Here is a 25,265-nt window from a genome sequence, read left to right as displayed (position 1 = left end):
AATATGAAGTATCCTTATATTTCTCAGTGAAAAAGATCATTCAAACCAACTCATCACAGAATAAGTTGGAATCTCGGCAAATCAAAATAAGGGGGGGAAAGATGATAGGAATATAGAAGAGATGGCTGTAGTAAATTCTGCAATCAAATTTTGGAATCTCACAGGTTAAATTGGATGCAATAGAAAAATGGCCTCTCTCTAGAACAGAGGCGTCAAACTCCCGTCATCACAGCAGTGTCACATGACGTATCGGAACGTTTTCCTCCTTCGCTAAATGGGGCATGGGTGTGGCCAGTGTGTGATGCATCCAGCTTACGGGCCGGGAGTTTGACAGCACTGCTCTAGAGTAACTAGTTATGATTTCCTTTATCTCTTTTCTATATAAGTCCATTAGTCCATTATTATAGCCTTTTGGTAATTGTATGATAAATACCAAAGTATATACAGGTAGTCCTCAACTTATTTGTTTGTTTAGTAACCTTTCAAAGTCACAATTGAACTTTAAAAAGTGGCTTATGACAGTTTTCAAACTTCCAACCATTGCAGCATTCAGATGCTTGGCAACTGACTCATATTTATGACAATTACAATGTCCCAGGGTCATAATCACCTCTTGAGACCTTTTGACAAGCAAACTGGACTGGAAGACAGAGTTATTTAAAAACCATGTTACCAAGTTAACAACTGCAATGATTTATTTAACCACTATGGCAAGAAAGTTCATAAAATGGAACAAAATTCACAGAACTGTGTTGCTTAGCAACAGAAATTTGTGCTCATAAGTCAAGGATTACCTGTCCAACAGTTAATACCATCTTTCTGGAGCAGCATGCCTATCAATGGATTGACTGATTTATCATTTAACTTCCTAGCATGGCCTAAACTATTCTGTTGTCATTAATATAGTAGTTTTAACCTTGCACTGAAAAAAGATAGCTGACTTAATGCGTTAAAAAGTCAATTCAAGTCTATTATACTCTCCTTCCATATAATCATACAAAAACTCATTTAGTACTATAGACATGCATTACATACTTCATATATTGTATACTGTATATATGGTACTGCATCCATAAATACATATGAAAGTACTTTCCATATTTAAAAGGTATTTAAACCGAACAATTTAATCTGTTGATGAGAGAAAAGCAGCTTATTAATTTAGAATAAGAGGGAAAGATCCCTCTGAACGCAAGTCTTAATGCAAATGACTTCCTAAAGATACAATCTTCTTTCAACGTGAATGACAAAAAGTGAATGACTAAAATGAAGCAAATGTTAAATTTCTGACAAAATGTAAAATGTCAGAATCAATGAATTGTAGCATTTTATCAACATAGATTAATCCATAAAAGTTCCTTAGGATGGCCCCAGATAATAGGAGCAAGGTAAGATTTCAGTGGCGAAAGTAAAGAGAATTATATATTTCTAATTGTTAATGTGTTATTGTTCTGTCATACATCTTTTAGTTTTGATGTGAGAAAAAAAATCAAATATACAAAAGACATTGTTCTTATATTTTTCAGCTCATACGGTGTTTGTGAATATGTCAATATTGAAACAGTTTAATAAAATGTTCAAGGCAGCAAATAACTTCTACCTAAACTGGGTTTTAGGTAAAAAAAATGCATCACGAATCTTGAAATTAAATCACTATTATTATGTGGACAAAACTATTTTCCTAAAAAAGGGCTCTTAAACCCATTGAAATCAACTTCAGGGCAAAGGTTTTTACTGCTTTCTATTCCTCCCATACAAAGTTGACAGACAATTTTCATCTCTCTTCTGAATCTGTTCTTTTGTCCCTACAGTATTATTAGCAAAAAGAACATTTTGTTTTACTAACTTAATTGTACAGAAAAATCCACTGAATATTAATAGAATAGAAATAAGTACCATAAAACAAAATTATGTATTTCACTGATTTGGACAGTGAGGTTACACACATGTTGCAGATAATGATTAACATTTTCTGAAGTATAGTTATAATCAACAATTGGCATTGAATACATTTTTTTCATAAATGTTCCAGTAGAGTTGATATAAATTATACATTTTTTTAAAAAAAAAAAAATAAATGGCAATGAAACTTCTACAAATACCACTTGTGTATTTCAACCTCACCCTTTCAGACAAGGTCTACACAAATTGAATGAACGAATGAAACCATGAGGTTGTTTAAATTGTATTTTTAATATTATTTAATATTATTAGACTTTGGTAAGTTTATATGTTGGATGGTATTGTGTAATATAGGGATACTGCCCAAAACTCCTCTGTTCCTGAACTACTCAACCACTCTTGTGTAGCAGCAATCTACTGTAGATTTCTTGTTCTGACCAGAAATGGCTCAGAATCTCATGTCCATCAAACCATGGGTCTTTACTGTTGGAATCTCAACCAACAAATGTAGCAAGACATAGACTAGAGTTGGTATTTTGTTTGGTTAGAAATAGAGGAATACTCTGGAACTCTATTATTACGTACAGAACATTCTCTCGTTTGTTTAGATGCAAGATTGCTATAATCTTCTGAAAAGCTGGAAGAATGGACAAAATGGTTCGACATATGTACATTATAAAGTGGGACAGTTTCCTGATTGTATAACAGGAATGTCTCACATTGTCTATTCAACATGCAGGTAGTCCTTGACTTACAACAGTTCATTTAGTGACAGTTCAAAGTTAAAATGGCACTGAAAATTACGACTATTTTTCACAGTTACGACCTTTGCAGCATCCTCATGATCAGGTGATCAAAATTCAGATGCTTGGCAACTGGTTCATGTTGATGATCATTGCTGTGCCACAAGGTCATGTGATCCCCTTTTGCAATCTTCTGACAAGCAAAGTCAATGGGGAAGCAAGATTCATTTAACAATCGGGTTACTAATGGCAATGATTCGCTTAACAACTCAGGCAAGAAAGGTCGTAAAACAGGGCAAAACTCACTGAACACATGTCTCACATAGCAACAGAAATCTTGGGCTCAATTTTGGTCATAAATCAAGGACTACCTGTATTGTAAAAAAAACCTGGAACATTCAGAATGGATTGTGTGAATATGGAATGGGCCCTACTATTCAACAGTTGTTCTAAGGACAATTACAGAGTTCTACATTATACCCTATGCTGTTTAGCATCTTTATAAAATGCATGTTATTCAGAACTTTGAAATACAGTATGTATATAACACCCAGCTTTACTGTCCACGCCATCTTAAGAAGCAGTCAGTACATTTGAATACTATTTAATTAAACGTTGAGCAGGATTATGAGAACAGACTAAAATTAATTCCAAAAAAGACAGGATTGCTAGTAATAAATTGAAAATGGGACTCAGGAAAGTTTGCTTGAAATAGCAATAGCAATAACAATAGCAGTTGGACTTATATATCGCTTCATAGGGCTTTCAGCCCTCTCTAAGCGGTTTACAGAGTCAGCATATTGCCCCCAACAGTCTGGGTGCTCATTTTACCCACCTCGGAAGGATGGAAGGCTGAGTCAACCCTGAGCTGGTGAGATTTGAACCGCTGAACAGCAGCTAACAGTCAGCTGAAGTGGCTGCAGTACTGCACTCTAACCACTGCGCCACCTCGGCTCTGAGATTTTAGTGCCCAAGAAAGAGCAGTTTTGCAATTAAAGGGGTTCTTTATCTCCAGCTGCTGCAGGATATCTAGTAGCAGCTGTAGTGAATAATGACTTTGCATTACAGCAACTAATAATCATCTTTTTCAGCTGGTCAGACTTGCCAAGACTTATTTGTCCCTGATTGTGATATCTTTTGAAGAAGGGCTATCCTTGAAAAATGGCTGAAAAGGTTTATGGAAGCAACATGCAATTGCCAGGTTGCAAATTTAAGAATCCTATGATGATCATAATTAAAGAACAGTTTTGGTTGTCAACTGCCTACTGTGGATACTTTAAAATGTTAGCATTTTAAACCCTAAATGGCTTATGAAAAGTGAAAACAATATGAAATATATATAAACACAAAATATTTAATAATCTTAATCATACTTTCCATCTGCTTGTTCTGCTCTTTTATTTTGCAGATAAAATATGTATCATATTATATAAACTACTTTGAGGTAAATGCAATAAATAAATAAACATTTATTCCTATTATTTGTTGTTTGAGAGATGATCAACAGCATCTTGCAGCCCTCTGAAGATAATAACAACTTAGGTGTCAATGAGTCAGGTTTATCTTTTGGTGATTCTATATATAATAGTTTACCAAGCTGTCCTTTTTAAAATTATTTTGATTTTTGTTATTATAAAATAAATTTTATTTTCAATTTTATTTTATACTATTTACTTTATTTTATAATATTTAATTTTATAATATTTTGTTATTATAAAATAAAATATATTTCATGATTTTGCCTAAGATTAACATTTATTCCATCTTCAGATTAGTACTCTCTCTACATTTCCAACAATTTATCTTGATTTATTTATCAACTTCATTTTTTTTCCTACAATGTCTTTATCGTAAAAATAGGTTTAATAGGTTTAATAGGTTTAATAGGTTTAATAGGTTTAATAGCATTTATAGGCCGCCCTTTTCCCTGAGGGGACTCAGGGCGGCTTACAATAACAAGGAAGGGGAGTGAAGACAAAACATAAAAGAAATGTGCAATAACTGAAAAGTACTAAAACACAACATTCTCTCAGCATTCGGGAGGGGCGGAAAAGTTTATCCCCAGGCCTGACGGGCTAGCCAGATCTTGAGGGCTGTACGGAAGGCCTGGACTGTGGTCAGGGTACGAATCTCCACGGGGAGATTGTTCCATAGCGTCGGAGCAGCAACTGAGAAGGCTCTCCTCCGGGTAGTCGCCAGTCGGCACTGACTGGCGGATGGAATACGGAGGAGGCCCGCTCTATGCGATCTGATGGGACGCAGGGAGGTTATTGGCAGAAGGCGGTCTCTCAAATACTAGGACTGGAGTGGAAATTGGAGAGTAAATACTAACAATTTGTTATATGCAAATCTTTAAAGTATCTCTTATTGTATGTTGTCATATTACCCTATTTGCTGTTATTCTGGATATATCTTTCTTTGCACTTTTGTGCTTAACATTGATTGCACTGACATTGACAAAGGATAGTGATTGACAAATCTTATATGATAACTATCTTCTCTAAGCCCTATCTGCTTACATACCAACTGTATTCTTTTTAAAGGTCTATGTTTAAACCATATACTTGACATCTATAATTCATGAAACAATACATAATCTGCACTTGGAAGTATTCTAGTTGACTTCTTCATGTTTAATTCTACTACGTAGTTTATATAGATATAGATATTACATAGATAATTTGGATATTGTCCATTCAGAATGTCCAAATCTCTGTTTATATTGGCAATAAAGAATTTTCTTTGAAAGCCTTATTGACTCTTATCTTGTGCTGGGATGGTTATTCAGTCAAAATCTTTTTTTGACAAATTTCCTCCATTTATCCAGCTTTTTAAAACTAATTTCCTGTTAGTTCTTTCTTACTGTTGAGAGACCGCCTACTGCCAATTACCTCCCAAAGACCCGTCAGATCACACAGGGTCGGTCTCCTCCGGGTTCCGTCCACCAGCCAATGCCATCTGGCTACTACCCGGGGGAGGGCCTTCTCTGTAGCAGCTGTGGCCCTTTGGAATGAACTCCCCGCGGAGATCCGGACCCTCACCTCTCTCCAGGCCTTCCGGAAAGCCGTCAAAACCTGGCTGTGCCGGCAGGCTTGGGGTTGATGAGTTCCCCTCACCTCTCGACTGGTATGGCTGTGTGATTTTCGTGTATTTTTATTATGTGTACTGTTGTTTATGTTCCCTTTCCCCTTTGAGTTGTTCGCCGCCCTGAGTCCCTCCTGGAGAAGGGGGGCATACAAATAAACCAAAACTGAAAACTGAAACTGAAACTATTGCATCCTGTAGCTCTTGCAATTTATAATGTTCCTCAATGTCTTCTTTCACTAAAACTGTATTAGATGCATACATTTGTATACCATTAATCGGAATAGATCTTAAAAATAATAATAATACTCTTTATTTTATAGCATTGTAATCAAGTGCATGCACATACTCACCCACCCACCCAAACAGAGATGGCCTTTATTCCTTTGCATGGACTTGTGAAATCTGCCTAATTTCAGTTATCATTAAAACATCATTCCCACTCCATTCCCACGCTGAGGATTTCACAATTTCACCTTTCAATGTTCTGACAATACACTGTATGTTCATATAAAGTGAGGAACTTCTTTTTCAGTAATAACATCATCAATTACACCAATTACCAGATTCCTTCTAACTCTGGTCTTTCCACATTCTCAACTTCATGTCTACTTATGGAACTTTTTTCAGACACTTCAGTCCTTTTTCGGTTCCACCACAAAACCGCGTTCGACTAAAGCGCGCTCGACGAAACTGCGTACCTGACGTCATCACAGTGCGACAAAAAAAGCACGCTGTGAGCGCTAAAGCTAAAATTAACCCCTAAACCTAAACCTAACCCCCCGAAACCTAACCCTAAACCTAACCCTAAACCTAACCCTTAACCTAACCCTAACCCTAACCCTACACCTAACCCTTAACCTAACGCTAAACTTAACCCTAACCCTTAACCTAACCCTAAACCTAACCCTAACCCTTAACTTAACCCTAAACCTAACCCTAACCCTAACCCTTAACCTAACCCTTAACCTAACCCTAACCCTAACCCTAACCCTAAACCTAACCCTTACCTTAACTTGAATCGGCTTGCTTTCAAAGCGCTTTTTAAAGCGCCCTTTTTTCTCCGCGGTCGCTGTTGTCGCGCTGCTGATGATGTCAGCAACGCGCTTTAATCGGGCACGCTTTAGTGGACCGCGGTTTTGTCGTGCCACGCTGAAAAAGAAGTTCCTCACTTTATACAAACATACAGTGTATTGTCAGAACATTGAAAGGTGAAAATGTGAAACCCTCAGAGTGGGAATGGAGTCCTTTTTCACCTCTGGTTTTTTTCGGCTAGCACCCACACTCATCTGTTTCAACCATGCCCTTCCCCCTTGCTCTGAGAAGAACCTTGTTTTCTCTTCAACCTGTTTTCTTTCTTTCTTTTGTTGCATTGGTCAGTAATATGGTGGGGAGAAGTACAGGAATGGAGTCTGAGCCAGTTGTCATATTTTCAGGAATAATTAATAGTAATAATAATAAGAAACCCCTGTGGTAGTAAAAAAGTATTATAAAAGGTTTGAATCATTACAATGTTCATTCAAATAAATATGATTTCAGGCTTGTTTCAGAAGTCATTTAACATGATTTCTTTCTTTCTAGACGGTTGGAAATGAGAAATATATTTTCTTGGCACTTCACCCATTTTTTAAATGGCTACATGAGCCAGGAATGTGTATTTGGGGACACTTTACTGAGCCTTATGGCTGCCAAACACTTTCATGAGTCAACGAAGTATTCTGGGAATTGTAACTCCCAAAGATAACATTAAGAACTTTAAGAAAATGAAAAGTGATATAAATTTCAGTTTAACCTTTTATAAGGAAACTATTTACTTAAAGAGAACACACTGAAGTAGACATTATAAGTAAATGCATGTATCTTAATCCCAGGACCTTTTTAAAGCATGTAAAGATGTAAACCAAAATATCAATTTGGAAAGAAATAATATAGAGAACAGTAATAATGATGTGTGTTTAAACTAGCATCATTAACCAAATTCCCAGGTAGCTTAGTTAATGGACTTGCTTGTTCAATTGCCTAAGAACTGTAGGCTGTGTATATCTGAAAGACCTGAAAGGAAACACTGGATAATTTTTTTCTATCTTTTTCTCTATTCCAAATATGTTTAAAATGTTTCCCTCAATTAAGACCTTTCAGATAAACACATGCAATATAATGTTGCCAGGAATAGCAGTCGACAGAATGTGAGGAATTGGTATAAAAATTATACTAAATGAAGAGTTAATATTTCTAGTTCAGATTACTGCCTTGCTATTTTATGGAAAAGGATTGGTATGAATTTCTAATAAAAATACAGCTTGAAAATTGCTTTTATTAAAAGGACTATGGAGTAATTCTTCAGGGGTGGGTTTCAGCCGGTTCTAACTGGTATGCTAGAATCCATTTGTGAAATTCAGCATACGTTTTAGAACCCATTCATCAGGTGGCACAGTACTGGAATGCTGCCTCCCAGCTGTCCCTCCCCCTCGCTCGCTCACCCTGCCGAACGCGATCTCCTTTCATTCTCTGCCTGCTTCATTCACTCGTTTGGGTAGCAGAGAACGAAAGGAGAGTGCATAGCCGAGGGCAAAGAAGCCTGCAGCCTCCTTCATTCAAATGGCTTTCTCTCATGCCTTCTTTCTTTCTCCGAAGGCAAGCGAGAAAGATCCCCCCATTGCCTGAATGTGTGAATGAAGGAGGCTGCAGGCTCCTTTGTTCTCAGCTACACTATCTCCTTTCATTCTCTGTCTGCCTCCTTCACTCGTCCCTGCCTGTGATAGCTTTCTCCTGGATTTCTCTCTGTCCTCCCTCCTCCGATCTCCCAAGTTCTTTCCCCAGTGTGTGATAGCTTTCTCCTGGATTTCTCTCTGTCCTGCCTTCTCCAATCTTCCTAATTTCGGCCCTTAATCCTCCAGTTGTCTATTTTTGGGAATTTCCCCCCCTCCTCCCCCCCTTCATTGGAGTCCCAAAAATGTTTGCCACTGTGGGCATGGCTTGGGGGTATGTGTCATGTGACTGAGTGTGCATTAGTGATGTCAAGTTGGCCATACCTGCCCGGTCACATGACCACCAAGCCACGGCCACAAAATAGGCCACACCCACAGAATAGGTTCTAAAAAAATTGGAAACCCACCACTGTAATTCTTGTTAAATGTTATTTGCACCGTTGGAAGTGCACCATGCCATTCATCCCCCTGGAAGATATAAATGTTCAATTTTTTCTCTGTCTCAGTTTTCAAGACAGAAAACCAATATATGGAGAACATGAATTCCAAACATAGTTTTTATTGATTCAGCCTTGGCTCCCATTTTATCGTCAAAAATAATTCCTGATAATAAATTGCTATTGAATTTAACCCACTGTATGACAGCTGACTAGTATTTTTTTTCAACCTCCATATATGGTAGAATACAGTCCCTGAATGCCGGTTTGACTGGCCAAAATTAATGCTAGCTGAGAATAACAGAACCAATATTTCAACTATTATATAATGCAAACACATCTGGAGAGTGTGGGAGAAAAAAACCTGAGTCCTCCCAATCGAAAGCAGTTCTGCCCATGAGACTGCATAGTTAATCATGATATTTCCTATATAATAATGTGCTTGATTAAATTTATTACCAGGCCAGTTTTCACTCCAAACGTCAGAAACAGTATTAATAGTGCAAAGTAATGTATCTATCTCACTTAGTTTTACTTAATTCTAACCTAGTGACAGGCAAACTTTTTTATACCTAGGGCCATATGCAAGCAAATAATAAATTTATAATTGGAAAAATGGTATAAAGAGTCAAAATTAAAAGGGTGCGGAGTCCATAACAAAAAGAGTTTTACGTATTAAATAAGCATTCTGCTTCAGATTATCCCTATTCAGATTCTTCTAAAAGCACAAAGCCTAGATCAGGGGTGTCAAACTCGATTTCATTGAGGGTTGTTTCAGAGTTGTGTTTGATCTCGGGGAAGGGGGACATAGACAGGGTAGGCATGGCCAGCTCAACATCACTTGTGTTGGGGGCACCTGTGTTGGCCGTTCTGCCAGAGAAAACAGGCTCCCGAGCTACGTTTCTGGCTGCGACGGCCTCCTGCAACCCTCTGCCAGAAAAAATATATTTTGCTGGCAGAGGCACCACAGACTGGTCCTTCGCTATTTCCAGAGCAGCCTGGCGGGCAAGATATAAGAACCCTGTGGGCCGAATTTGGCCCACGGGCCTTGAGTTTGACACCCCTGGCCTAGGTAAATAAGATTGAGCGTATTCTGAGATTTTGGTATCTTTTTCCTTTAAATTTTAATGAAATGGTTTTGAGACACACAAACATATATCTTATTTTGTCATCAATTGAATTTTTTTTAGAAAGTATAATATAATTATATAATTATAATTGTAGAATTGATTAATTCTATTATATCCATGCTGGTAAATATAAAGAATACATATACACCTTTTATAGACATAAAGATAAAGCCTGAAATTCATGTTATTATAATAAATTTTTTATATGTTTTATATTTTTTCTAATTCTGCACTATACCTCTAAGAAAAGTCTTAACTGAGATAGGTCAATGGTACTAATATATGTTACAAGCATAAAATCTGCATACATCCTAATGTACCTATTGTTTTCGGCTTTAATCCACTGACTTGTATATTTAGTTTTTGCTCAAATAAGTTATGTTATCTCATATGTCAAAATAAAGTTATTCCAAGATGTTTTTTTTTTCTGAAGAGTGCATCATTTTCTTTCAATTAACTATGTGAAAAATATATTTTGTATTCTTAGGACTAGATCAGGCCAATCAAAATGTTTTTCATTTAGCCATCCAGTAACCAACCCTACTTTATTTTGGCAATCTGAGGCATATAATTTCACCAGCAGCTATCCTTTTTCTAGCAATTATGTGTTTAATTAAAAAATAGCTAAAATTCTCATGATACCTAAGCTTTATTGACCGAAGTTCCCTTGCTCAATTTTGGTTCTCAGTTAGCCAGATCAGGGTAAAATGCAGGCGGGGGGGGGGGGGGGGGGAGGCAGAAGGAAGGCTTGTGCTACAACAAATCCACATAAATAATTACTAGAACATAGGTAGAATTCTTACAATCAATCATCCTTAAGTCCCCAGGCTGACCACAGGAAGTCTTGTCTAGAAGCTGCTTATTTCCTTAATCAAAACCATGCTGTGAAAATCACTGTTCTTTAATGATAGTCTTCTAAAAAGATTTTTCATTACAATATATTCCCATACAGAGGAACTTTGCAACGATTTGTAGGAACATACTTATACATTTCTTCTTTTCTTGGTATATAGTATTCTAGATTGAAATAGCAGTTCAGACACTACATTCACTGTTATAGGAAACACCAATGATTCAACCTTCTCACCTTAAAAGTTTAAGGCTGAAAACATTACAAAGTGCTACCTTCTGCTATGATTGATACTGTAATACTTCTTAATCATTGCAAACAGATTTGTGCTAGCATAAAAGTAATTTTAAAACATGGCAAATTTCTTACCTCTGTCACTGTCATAGAGATATGCAAATTTGTTCCATTGATAATATTCAATTAAGCTCAGAAGTGCACCCTTAAGGTCAGGTCTCATCTGAATGACAAAAGGGTGTGTACCATCTGTTGGAAAACTGGGTGTTATGAAGGAAACATGAAGAGTTCCACAAAATGATGTTATAGTATTTACAGACTTCTTATCATAAAATCCAAAAATAGCAAAGACTCCTCTTGAAAACTGGGAGCAAACTGAAAGGAAAAGATAAGAAAAAATTAATACAGTGTTTTATAATTACATGCATACATACAACATAGAGAGAGAGAGAGAGAGAGAGAGAGAGAGAGAGAGAGAGAGAGAGAGAGAGAGAGAGAGAGAGAGCACAGATATTATATACAAATATGTAGTTGATAAATATTAATCAGGCAGAGTAGCCAATAAAATAAGAACCTGAACTAGACCTGTGTATATTAAATAAATAAATAGCAAGGATCTTCCTCAGCAAATACAAGATCAATATCAGTTTCATCAACAATAAACCAGAAAAACTCAATTGTTATGCTTTACACCATTTGACTTTATTCAACCTGACACCAAATATATGAAATATATATATATTTCTATTCAATGATAAATAGAGAATAAAAAAAAAATCTATAAATAGTACATTAAAACAGAGTCACATTTCTATCACATAGCAGATAAGGTCAACAGTAGGTTCTGATGTGATGCTCAACTCAGCCAATTTCATCCTATGGGAGACACTTTTTATTGCTAGAAATTAAGTAAAGATGTATATTGTATATCCTCCCCCCCTCCTTCCCCCCTCTCCCTCCCTCCCTCCGTCCCCTCCCTCTCTCCCTCTCAAAAAAAAAACACCCTGAAGTAATAACCTACTGGTCATTGCAAAAGGTGGTTGAGATTCTGCACAAGAACTATATGGCAGTCTTTAATGAATGAAGTCCACAAGCTAAAAGTCTTGACCAACTTAAGCTGGGAAAAGGAAGGGCAGAAGTGGAGATAAGGAAGTATTCCCCTACCCATTCCACAGAGCTATAAATGATAACAGAATCTACAACCAAACTGAAGGTCCCAGAGAACCTGCCTATAGTGGTAAAAAAAAAAGGTAGTTCCAGAGAACTGACATCTGGAAATGCCAAGAAACTACCATTTGACCATGGACCATTCTGCTTTAATTTCATCTGATTTAATAAATAATTTCCAAATGTTCCAAATGCTATGCGTTGCCAATTATAGACTAGCTCTGTGCTGCTTTAAAATCCCTCTAGTATTATATCTAAACATTTATTAGGAAATCAAAAGTCATAATAGCACTAAAAATATAAAAGCAGGAGAAAGATCTGAGTTCCTGTTTATTGTCTGCTAATGCTCTGTTTTAATATCAGTACTACCAGATTCAGCAGAAGCCAGTTAGTCTCTCTGGTCATGGAGCAAGATAGACAATCTCTTGAGCATAAATGTATGCTGTTTATTCTGTTTTTATTGCCATCTCAGACATAAAAGCCTAAATAATGCTGATCAATTAAAAAAAACCCAAATGAACCCTTCCATCTTTCTGGGTCATCCTGCTCAATGACTCTGCAAGTTCAGTTAGTAACTTAGGTGTTAAATGGTCCATGTTTTTATTTATTAAACAAATGAGTGTGAATGTAATTATAAATAGTGTTTGCATCATATAGTGGAATGTATTTTTAATTCAAAATCCAAATATTCTCAGGAATAATTTTCAAGAAACAATCAAATGATGAATGGAGCTCATGCCAAATGTGCCTATGATCCTTCTGTCCCTTTTCCTAACCACCCCACCATTTACTACGTCATTTAAACCGTTTGAATAATAGTGGCACCTAAATTCTGAATACCTTTACTTGCAAATTTAAGTGGAATTTACTTCTAAGAAGTGCTTTACAGAATTACAGTGTATTGTAGCTACATGAGAATTAGATCTTATTTAAACCAACTGGATGCTCTTCCAGGTAATATATTTAGAATGTCATGTTATATTACAAATTGCAAAGAAAAATCCACTGTTAATGTAATATACAATTAAATTGGAAAAGACACAAGACTTTCAGCTAAAATAATATTACTTAGAAACATGCAACAAGTAGCAAATTTCATATTTCTCATATTATTGTACATTCGTCAAAATAGCATGTGATTCTTAATTGGCCAAGATCATTTAATAAGGATGGGACAAGCAAGAGAAATATTATTGAAAATTCTGTATTCTGTATAATTGGAATAAGAATTAATCTGATTTTTCATTTTTCAATTTGTTTCAACTTGTAGCTTTGTCAAACTGATTTTTTTTAAAGCTTCTCCAAAACACATATATACAAGTTCATGCACATGTGTATGACTACAATAGTATTCACCTTTCCTAATGCACACATTATGCAGGAATTGCTTATTTAATTTGTATTTTAACGAATCTCAATGATTCCAAACAGCTTTGAAATACTGTATAACATAAACAATAATATAAACAACTTATCAATTTCACAATTTTAAATGCTTTAATAAAAGAATATTTTATATTTTGTCCTAGATTATATCAAAATTAGACTACTAACTCCAGTATAAATTTATATAATATTAATAATAGAGACCTATCATATAAAAAGTAAAAAGTGTGATAATTAGATTTGTTAGTTTAACAATGATTTTCTTCTCAGTCTTTAGTGCCCTGGTATACTCATTCCAATATTTCATGAATGGAATTAGAAACACTTTGGCATGGTTGGAGGGTAAAGAAACATAACCAGGCAGACATAATATAGCAAGAGACACCAAGGAAGAAATAAAGGATTTAAGAGCAGATGTTCAACATGGCAAAAACAAGTGAGGCATGGGATATCAAACACAGAATACATAGCATTTTATCATAAAACTATTTATAGGACGGCTGGCAGTTCCGGGGACAGTTGATTTAGAGCCAGATAAAAATTATTACACAACCTTAGTGGTCCAAAAAGTCTGGCACTTTAGGGTCAGGATTCAGGATCACATCTCTCAAAACAAAAAGAAGTGACAGGTGGATGAATTGGAATAGCTCATTGACTGGCTTCATTTTGGATCTGGTTAGAGTTGCTAATCCTAGAACTATTGATGGCTCAGGAAAAGTGCAAAAACTGCAGGGTTAGCCTAAGACCTGTCCAGAGGCAGAGACGCTGAATAGTTAAGGTACTGAATTTGGATTGGGGAAGCCTACAGTAAATTCACTCTTAGCCACAAAAGGTCACAAGATGATTTGGGAGATTTCTCTCTCTGCCTTAGAAGACTGATATTGTGGAGAAACATACTCCATACTCCTCAACCTACTGTGGAAAAGTGGTATATAAATGGGATGTATAAGTTGGATATAACAAATAAAATAATGATGTAAGACTGAAGAAATTATTTTGCCAACTAAAGGGGAAAAGAAAATCCAACATACATCGCTTTTCCTCTTTGACAGGAAAGACACAATAATAATAAATGATATAAGATAATAACAAATTACTATCCTGCCTAAGGCAAACACCTTATTCTGCCTCATGCTTCCATTGATCGAATCCCGAGTACAATGCCTCTGTCAAGCAACAGCTTTATATTTTGTTTTCAGATAACACAGAAGAAATGTAGACAGTATTGGTGGAGTTGCCTAGCAACAAACTACAGCTCTTCATTTCTCTCTCTGTTTTCCCCTCAAATAAATCATTATTTGATGAAATTCCAGTGAGAAGCATCTGCTTGGAGAATGCAATAGCTTTTCACAAACTCAATTTAGTATAAGCATTTGCTTGATTTGTGTTGCTATTATAAATATCTTGCATCAGTATATTTTAGTTTAAATTGATTTTCTATTGATATATGTGTACATCATATATATGTTATTTTCTATTGATACATATTTAGATGAGTGAATATGACAGTATGTACCTATAGCTATACATAAAAATCATAAAAATCAAATCTTTCAATAACATAAATTCACATACATGAAACTGAAATATTATTTTTGCAAATTTTAAATTAAACCCAAGGACAAACAATACTAAGTATTGCCTAACAATTAATATATTGATTATAAGTCTTAATTAGATTATGAAATCTTTAAAAATACCTGGAATGGAATTTGATAAATATTAAATAGCTAGCATAATAATTGGGTTATTTAAATATTTGATCTTGGTTGTAATATGTGCCTTCAAAAAAAACTCATGAAGGAAGTTATGTAGATCGTGAGTATGTCTTCCCCTAAAAGGTAAAATTCTCAGTGAATTTTAATGCAAACTCTTTTAATGTTTCCTACTCTCGCCCCACCACTTCCCTGTTAACAGATCTGTTAGCTTCTATTTTTCATCCATGGAAGGAATAATTGTCTAGCAAACTGAATGGTTGAAAAATGATAAATAATTGTTACTTGGATTTTGAGATTTGTGATCTTGTACACACCATATAGGATATGATTGTTCAATTTAAGATTACTGCATCTAAATACAAATATAGAATAGACCTTCCTAAATTATTTAATGTGGGAAAATATTGTTCCTTAACAACATGTAAGTATTCTACAAGATAGAATCCAGACAATACAGGAGAGGGAGGAAGGGAGGGAGGAAGGGAATGAGGGGGGAAGAGAGAGGAGGAGGAGGGACTTTTGAAGTTAGAAAAACTTATCTTGTGTTATAGAAAAAGAATAATCCCGATCATTTCTTTCTTTCTTCTTTCTTTCTTTTTCTTTCTTTCTTTCTCCCTTTCCTCTCTGGGAAGCAACCCCCCCCCCCCAAAAAAAATAACTACTGAATGTCACCATCAAAGAAGCAAGTATGGAGTTTATTATTTTATGTCTTATGCTGGGTTTCTCAAATCCTCCAACTTGTTATAAGCCATACACAGATTCAGTAATGGAATTGTTTAGAAACACTGGTAAATATTTCTAAATAATTATCTATGTTCAAGTTTCTATCATCATTGAATTTTTTTATATAGCATTATGCTTTATAGGATAATGGATGCTGCTAGACCTGGTCTTTGCACCAGAACCTTTTCCATGTATGCCACAAAATGCTGTAACCCGCTGTAGAAAATTGGAAGGAAGAAAAATAAAAGTGTGTCATTATACTGGATCTAGGCTTGCCTACTTAAAAGTAGAAAAGTACTTAGCATAGACTAGCTGTACAAATTGAGGCTGATCAATGGAAGCTTGCCAAGACACAGGATAAATGTTTATTTATTTAAGAACTCTCCTGATTGCGGTATACTTCATTACTAACTCTCTGTGACTGCCCAACCATACATACTCCATATCTTGCTTCAAGCAAAAGAAGAGAATATGACTCTGTTTGACATGTTTATTGTTTTATACTTCCCCCCCCCCCCTGTAAACTGCCCAGAGTCATTTATTCTAATATAGGCGGTCCTATGAATTTGATAAACAAAGAAGTATCTTTGGAAATCTTAACTGTCCCCTGGATTTAGCAACATAAATTATCTTGCCCTTGAATCTGAGTTGCCAGTAAGAGTTTTGTAGAAATGCAAATCTGTACTCCTAAAAGTCTATGGCTTAGTATGATGAGTTCATTACTATTTCTAATTGTCAACCTTGAATTCTTTCCATTTGATTTGAGTACTATTAGCCAAGACATGCAGCTTTGAACATCACCGTTGAACATGAACAATTCAAGATAGCTAATTAAGGTTTCACCTTTACAGTTTTAGCTTATATTTCAATTCTTCACTTTGGCAAAATAAAGAACACTTAAACATTGCTATATAAACAAAATAGTCTTGCCATCCTACAAAAAATCTCATTAACAGGTGACAAAAATTGGCCAGTCGCTTTTGACTTCCATTGTATTATATTGTTTTCTATATTTTCTCTGGAATCATGCTTTGCTTGGTTTCAGTTTAATCATTTTAGCAATAGCAATAGCAGTTAGACTTACATACCGCTTTATAGGGCTTTCAGCCCGCTCTAAGCGGTTTACAGAGTCAGCATATTGCCCCCAACAACAATCCGGGTCCTCATTTCACCCACCTCGGAAGGATGGAAAGCTGAGTCAACCTTGAGCCGGTGAGATTAGAACCGCTGAACTGCAGATAACAGTCAGCTGAAGTGGCCTGCAGTACTGCACCCTAACCACTGCGCCACCTCGGCTCTTTTGTCCTGCCCAGTCTTTTTTTGAGTATGCACTTTAGCATACCACACAATCCCTATTCTCAGTTTATGGGATAACTAGGAACTTTTAACCAGATTATTCTATTTAACACTTACAATGACCCACAGGAAGGTGGAATACAGGATTAAAGACTGGAGGTCTGCAAAAATATTTCCAAAGGAGCTATAAAAAAAAGAACAATCCAGATTTCTCGATGAATTTCATATGTAATAACATATGAAATAACATATTTCATATGTAATAACATATGAAATTGGATAAAATTTGATTTCATCCACTCTTTTATCAGTGGATAAAAGAGGCAAAGAAATATAAAAGATAACTAATATACAAAAACTTGATGCAGGAATAGATCTATGGCTTGTTCTGGGTGCGCTGTATTCTTTCTGTCCTTCTGTTGTGTGCATCTGTTTCAATGTGAAATGACAGTTCTCCCTCCTGGAGAATTCAGATCTGCTTGTTATTATTCATGTCTTCAGTAATGACTGTATCTATTTTTTTATGGTTTAAAAGTTTTTATTTTCCATTTTATCATTTTCATACACTCACATATATACTGTGCATAGCCGGCGCCATACAACATTAAACAATAATCACAGCAATTCCTCTTGTCAACAATACCCCCAAAAATAGAAACCAAATATACCTCTTCCCTTCTCCATACACCTCTTTCTTCCACCCCCCTCCAACTTTCTATCTTCCCTTCATCATCATCCTCTACCCTACTTCCCCACCCCATCTACCACTCCTCTCTCCCGATCCACTCCCTCCCTTGCTTCTCACCCTCCCTCCCATCCTCTCTCCCGTCCCTCTCTACCCATCTTTCTTCTATCCCACTCCTCCTCCCCTTGGTGTATTTCCACTATATGTCAGTGTACTTAACTTATCCTATTTTTACAGAGAAATTATAGAAAAACAGTATACATGTGAAGTCATATTACATTGAAATCTAACCTAGTATATATCCCTCCCTCCCCCCACCCTCCCCCCAACCCCCCACCTCCCTCCCCCCCGACTTCCCAGAGCCCGTACATGGTATAGATTTTTAACAAACACAGAGTAATGACTGTATCTTTTGATATGGATATAAACATGAAGCTGCCCTTAAAGGGTGAGGGTGCAGGTATTAATAAATGTGACTACTAGGCTGCTTTCTGAAGTTTAGTATTTGAATCATATCACGCTGATTCTTTTTTGGCTTTATTTGCACACTGATTTGAGATAGTTATTATCTATAAAGTTCCAAATAGCTTGGGACCAGAATATTTGAAGGACTTTTCTCTATTTATTAGCAAAGCTTAAACATGGGGAGGCAGACTAGAAACATTACTTCAAACCAAAAAGCTAATGAGAATTGTAGCACAGATGCCATACCAAATATTTGAAACTAAATCATTGAACATGTTAATACTTAAGTAGAAATATGTAAGTGATCTACTGATTAGAGTACAATCTGGGTATTCATTTTACTGACCTCGGAAAGATGGAAAGCTAAGTCAACCTTGAGCTGGTCAGAATTGAACTGCTGGCAATACTGCATTCTAACTACTGCACCACCATGGCTCTTACTGTATATGCATACATGTTGTTTCTTCTTCTTACATTGGCAAAACATTATGTAAAGTCATTATACTCCATATCTTCTTAATTACCATCAGCACTAAATTGGCAAAAACAAAATTAGCATGTCTGAGAACTAAAGCTTATAGGAGTTTTTATTCTTTAATTTAAGAATATTTTACCTGATATCTACAATCATGCTCTTGTCAAACAACACAAATTATTCTCATCAGATTTTTCTGATGGGCCTATTTATCAGATTAATGTTGGGAATAGTCAAAGCTTGGGTCAAATCATAACTGCTTTGAAAACAGGCTTTCATCTTTCAAATAACTATTACATTTCCATGTGTGCATATATTCAATGGAAACAACATTCAGTTGACTTCACAACATTTATTTTATTGGTCTTCTATTCTTATTAATTAATAAGTGAATTAATAAACAAATAGAAGAAAACTTCATTAAAACAATGGACATAATAAGCATGATTCATGTTGGAATCTATAGCACCAGGTTCTTGAAGATCTTGATTACTGAATGTGTTATTAATCAAACCTAAGTATTTGGGATTTGCACACTAGCAGCTATTCTCAGGAGAAGGTTCAGGAAGTATTTACACTTAAGACTGTATGGTGGATTTGTTTGTATGCTGGCAATGGAACTAATAACATTCCTGCCCCTCAATCTCTCTTTGGTAAATCAGAAAGCCAGGATAATTTGGATAAAATTAGAAGAGTTCACAAGGGGATTTGTGCATTATATTCCCTTCCACTCTTAATGTGAAAACTAATAATATAAATAAATGTTTTAAAGTTGAAAGACCAGTCAGTAATTTCTGTTTCTAATATAGCCATTTTATAGCATTCAAGACATTTGGGAATGTGATTATTTCTTCTTATAGAATTTACTTGCCGGAACATCAGAATGGGAAAAGGCAACATTAGAATATGCTTAACTGAATACCATATATTGAATTAAACTTGGTCAGAAGCACTCAGACCCATATTTCACCTTTCCTGTAAGCATGAAAAATGTGTTCTTCTTGACATGTGCAACGCTTCAGACTGAATGTCAAAAAGGTTCTTTGGAGTACATGTCAGAACAAATGTAGATTCTTTTTCAAATTGAATCGAAGTATTATATCATCCTAAAACATAATCCTGGAGACATACACATAAGCGTGTTGAAAGCAAAAGTGATTAGAAGCTACATAAGTGTTCTAAGTCCCAGGAGCACATCCAAATAACAAGAGCAGATAAAAGTACTTTTTGAAGGACATTTTAGGTAGCACTCATGAGCTAATAAGATAATCTGTTATTTTCAACACAAATATAGCAACTGCTAATGAGCTGTCTGATGGGGGTACAATCTACACATTTTTAATATCTCAGATGCCACGTTCAAATTTGCTTACAAAAAAGTTGTATTCCTGATTATACTAAGCATTCTCCTGAAAGAAACCTACTGACATCAATGCCATTTTAATATAATTCAATAAAGCAAATACCTAATGAGTGACAATAAAATAACATAATTGTCAAATATTATCTGAGACATCTCTCATAGTGTTGGACACTATATATTCAGCACATGCTTACATTTTAAGGAAACAAATTGTAAGATACTGTATGTGAATTAACACTTAAGAATTCCTTTTTCCAAGCAGAAAACATTCCTATTTCATATTTTTACCTCCCTTAGGGAATATGGTATCTTTTCCAACTTGATGCAGTCCAAATATTTTTGTCCCAGTGACATGCCATTAGAACTGTCCAGAGTGGTTTGGGACATGAGTTGCATATACATTTTTTAAAAATTACTATGGTTGGCCACACAATCATACAGATGTTTAGATTGGATTTGGCATATTTGTTCACTGATAGTGTCCCTCCCAAGGATCTAGGGTAGGCAGATTCTTCATAATATTATTCTTTAATAATATTAAAAGTATCATCGCAAGATAAGTTGTTACCAGTAAAACTACCTTTTGCAATTCATTGCTGGTGATTTCACCAATGCCATGGTGTTCAAGTAGTGCTCCAGATGTTTTGGAATCCAAGGTGGCTATTACTATTGGTACTGCCTTTGCTTTCTTTTACCACAGTTTTTCTATTTCTATTTGCAGGTGTTGTATTTTGTTATATTCTCCAGTTCTTTTTCTTTTTTCTCCAAGTATTGTCGCATTCGCTGTCATTTTTGGCTTTCTTGTCAACCATTGTGAACTCTGGTGTGTCGTATGGCAGATGCTTCTCTGTTTGAATTCTAAACTCTCAGACAACTTCATTTTCTATAACTTGTTTTGTGGTAACTTGCTTATAGACAAGTGTTATTTCCAAGGCACAACTGTGATTACTTTGTCATGCTGTTGTTTGTAGTCAATCTCTGTGATCGTCTGGAAATAGCTATCTAGGTAGTCCACTGTTTTTTTTCAAAATCATTGCAGAGGTGACATTTATTGTCTGTTGCTATCTTCTCAATTGCATTTCTGTATGTATTTATTCTGAAGGTTGATCTTGTGCCACCAGAATCAGCCCCTCTGTCTCTTTCTTCAATTTAGGTCTTGTGGTTATCTGCTTTGCCTGCTATTTTTTAATGTACTGGCCATGGATTATGTACTTTACCTAGCCATATCTCTTTTCTATTTTTCATTTGGTCTATCTTATAAGCCAGTTTAGTATCTTTGGTATTCAGTAAATCTTCATGATATACTAGCTTCGGTGCATCTTCTTCACTCTCCTGCAGATATTCTTCTAATGCCCCTTTTTCATCTTCAATTGTCTGGTGTACTTGCAACATCCCACACTCATGTATTTTCTTTGGTAAATAGAGTCTGTCAACATTGTGACAACATTTGTCACAATGTTGTATGGATGAAGCGTGTAATTTATTCTCGTTATTTTTCTGATCTTTCTAACCAGGACTTCAGCTTGAGTCCTGTCCACCATTACTGCTGTATAATTAATGAATGAAACTATTCCCCCCCCCCCCCGTTGATAATAAAGGTGACACATTTGTCCAGTCCAAACTCCATTGCAATATCTTGGTTGTATAAACAGACGGTGTTCAGCAACAATTCTATTTCAGATTGTATACAGCTTCATATTGTCCACATAAAAGAGATGCGATAGTTGGCAGATGTTTTTGATGTTTGATAGCCATGGCCTGAACATTTTCTGTTTTTTTGGAATCAGTGCAAACACAAACAGTAGTGAATCTTCTTAGAGGATTCCTGTCTTGATATTAACCTCTCCCAATCTATCACCATTGACCAAAACCCTCTCTTCCATTGTGCTACCAATTTTTGTACAAAACTTCTGTTGTCTCTACTGACTCCTGTTATTTCTGGCTCTTATACAATTACGGCCGGGAATCAAATGCCTTCTTCAAACCAATCTACTGGTTTTGTTTGTTTGTTCATTAGATTTATTTGCTGTCCATTTTGCCTTAAGATAACTCTATATGTTCTATTCTGAAGGGTAACTCAGTGGGCAAAGACTGAGGTGAGACAGTATAGCTAAAAATGATCCCTTTATTGGGATAACAGATAACCAGTAACTCGCAAGCAATAGTAAAGGCAAATGGCAACAAGAGAACAGAACCCCATCTGACAGCTCTTTATAAAGCAGCGGCTATCAGGTGGCAACCAATCAGCGAACTGCAAATCTCCCGCTTTTGCTGCTGCGGAACAACCCATCAGAAGCGTCTTGTACATGGCCATGCCTGCGAGGCAGTGGACACAACACTCCTCCCCTCTTGGATGGTGCAGGCGTACTCTTGCAAGTATGCCGGGCACCTGCGCAATCATCCAGATCATCTTAGTTCTGGAATGGCTTCAACAAGGAGGAGTCTGTATGGCTACTGGAGGAACTCCCAGCGACTGCATGGACCTGTCGGTGGAGGATGGTGACCGGAGCTGACGGTCTTCAGTGCAAGGTAAGTCTTGCGCCGCGGTCACTGAAAAGATAGATGGCTCAGTGTGTGATACCAGATAGTCAGGCGATGGCGCTGGAGTTTCGTTGGGGCCTAGTGGTTGGTCGGCGGTCAGTGAATTGTCTGGGTTGAATTGGTGCCTATGTAGCTGATTGATGTGTTGGGGCCAGACCTGCCTGTCCTCTAGGCTGGCCCTGTAAGAACAGGTTCCTGTTATTTCAATGATGTGACCTGGTAGTCATTTAGGGTCACCCCCAAAGTTCCAAGTGTACACCAGATCCCCCGATTTAAATTCCCTGGCTCTGTTGTCAAAGTCCACTGGCTTGGAAGTGTCATAACTTGGGCGCAGTCTATCAAGGTCAGTTCAGAGGTGGCAGCCCATCAACAACTCTGCAGGACTCCGGTTGGTCAATGGGCAGGAGTTCAAATGTTGGGCTAGGAGATACCTGTCTATCCGGCCTCCCCACTCCCCTGGGCCTGACTTCTTGAGAGCCTCCTTTAGTGACCTGACGTCCCGTTCCACCAGACCATTTCCTGCAGGGTGGAACGGGGCGGATGCCATGTTCGGCCAAAAACTTCTGGAATTGAGCAGATGTTAATTGCAGCCCATTATCTGAGACCAACACGTTGAGGTAACCATGCATCGTGAAAAGTTTCCGCACTGCTCGGATAACCGCCTCTGAAGTGGTTGATGCCATAAGATTGACCTTCACCCACTTAGAATAGGCATCAACCACAACCACGAAGGTTTGGCCATGGTATGGGCCAGCGAAATCCAGATGCATTCACGACCAAGGGGCCTTTGGAATTTTCCAGTCCCTAATAGGGGCAGCTGAGGGAGCTGGTCATGAGTTTTGACATTGCTGGCAGGCAGCAACCCAGAAGGGACATATTTGTCTAGCCCTGGCCACCACACATAGCATCTACTGAGGACCTTCATTCTGACCACCCCAGGATGACCATCATGCAGGCTGACCAGAATGGGCTTTCGCAACCCCTGGAGAACTACCATCCCCGTTTCCCCACAGGAGACATTTTCCCTGCGTGGGAAGTTCATGTGGCCTATTGCAGTAAGGCCAAAATGCCGGGGATATGGAATCTAGCGGCCACCCTTGCCTTACCCAATCCAGCACCTGGGACAAGATCTTGTCTTGAGCAGAATGACACGCTATGTCTACAGTTTAGATGGGGACCTGTAGGTCCTCTATAAGCAAGACTGTGACTGCAGGAGAGGGGTCTTTGACTTGCTTAGGCAGCAGACAGCAACTAAGCGCATCAGCATGCCCTAAGTTCTTCCCGGGCCAGTAAACTAGTTGGAAATTGTAAGCCACTAAAAATTCGGCCCAGCCTGGCAGAGGAGGAGGGAGGAGGAGCCAACGTCTTGATGATATGGATGTGCGGTCTCAATGCTCTGAGACCGCAGCCAATACTTTTGCTGCTGGGTGGTCCAATCAGACTTAAACCGTCCCGAAGAGATGGTGAACATGAAGAATACGCCTTGCTGACCTCAGGGATATCACAAAATCCCTGAAAGAAGCAAGATAAGTTCTTCAAGCAAGCAACAAAAAATCCAGCCAAGGCTGACGAAGTCGGGGTGGCTCCAAAATGGAAAGGTATGGAAAGAGAAAGTGTTTCCAGCTGGTGAGGAACTTTTACTGTTTTAAAAAGAGACTACCTATAAAAACTTAAAATTAATCTAAATTGGAGAACAGAAGAATCAAGCGGCAGAATTAAATTTGGAATGGTTTTGGACAGTGGTTATCTTACTTTTTAAATGCTATCTTCATGGATGGAATTTATGCAAGCCTTTTGAAACGGATGGAATAAGTTTACTTCTTTTTTTTCTTTTATTGTTCTCTGTAACCTGTGGACTAAAGTTTTCCTCTTTCATTGCTGTGGGTATTTTTCTAATTCATTTAAAGATTGGACTCTTTTTTCTAACTTAAAATACAAAAAAGATACAAAGGAAATTAGATTTTCAACAGTATTACCACTGCTCGGAGGGTGGGAGGGTTTGTTGATTGGAGTTTGTGTATTGAAAATAGAACACTTTTTTTCTCCACTGATTGTTTTGACTTGGCACTACAAAGTTTCACTGCTTGCTACAGAGAGTGATAAGAAGGGAAGCACAAAGATGTCCCTTTGAAGTATATTTTTAATCAGAGAAAAGTGAAAACAAACGTTCTTTGTGAATCTATGCTTTAATTTTATTAACCTTCCAAGCTAGAGCAGCTGTGTTTGTTAGAATGGCACAATTTCAAAAGAAAATAGAAATCTCAAGTTTGCAAAAGATACTTTCAGAAATCCAGAAATTATCAAATGCATATGAAAGAATAGAGAAAAAACTGGAAGATTTAGAGCATATAACAACAA

The 25,265-nt window shown here is 36.9% G+C and overlaps 1 protein-coding gene across 4 annotated transcripts in view; it reads right to left on the bottom strand.

Annotated features, from left to right (window-relative positions):
* The window catches only part of GRIA2 (glutamate ionotropic receptor AMPA type subunit 2), an 88,435-nt gene that overhangs the window by 45,978 nt on the left and 17,192 nt on the right, over window positions 1–25,265 (bottom strand). For all 4 annotated transcript variants that reach the window (XM_014067025.2, XM_087724655.1, XM_014067022.2 and 1 more), the window contains exon 3: window positions 11,224–11,463. In XM_014067025.2, the coding sequence (XP_013922500.1) occupies window positions 11,224–11,463 (240 nt within the window). The remainder of the gene's footprint in view (window positions 1–11,223; window positions 11,464–25,265) is intronic.

The sequence above is a fragment of the Thamnophis sirtalis genome, unplaced genomic scaffold (assembly GCF_051295495.1).
Source record: "Thamnophis sirtalis isolate CommonGarterSnake01/CBP01778 unplaced genomic scaffold, rThaSir2_p1.2 scaffold_10, whole genome shotgun sequence".
Taxonomy (NCBI): Eukaryota; Metazoa; Chordata; class Lepidosauria; order Squamata; family Natricidae; genus Thamnophis; species Thamnophis sirtalis.
This window is presented reverse-complemented; position numbering and strand designations above follow the sequence as displayed.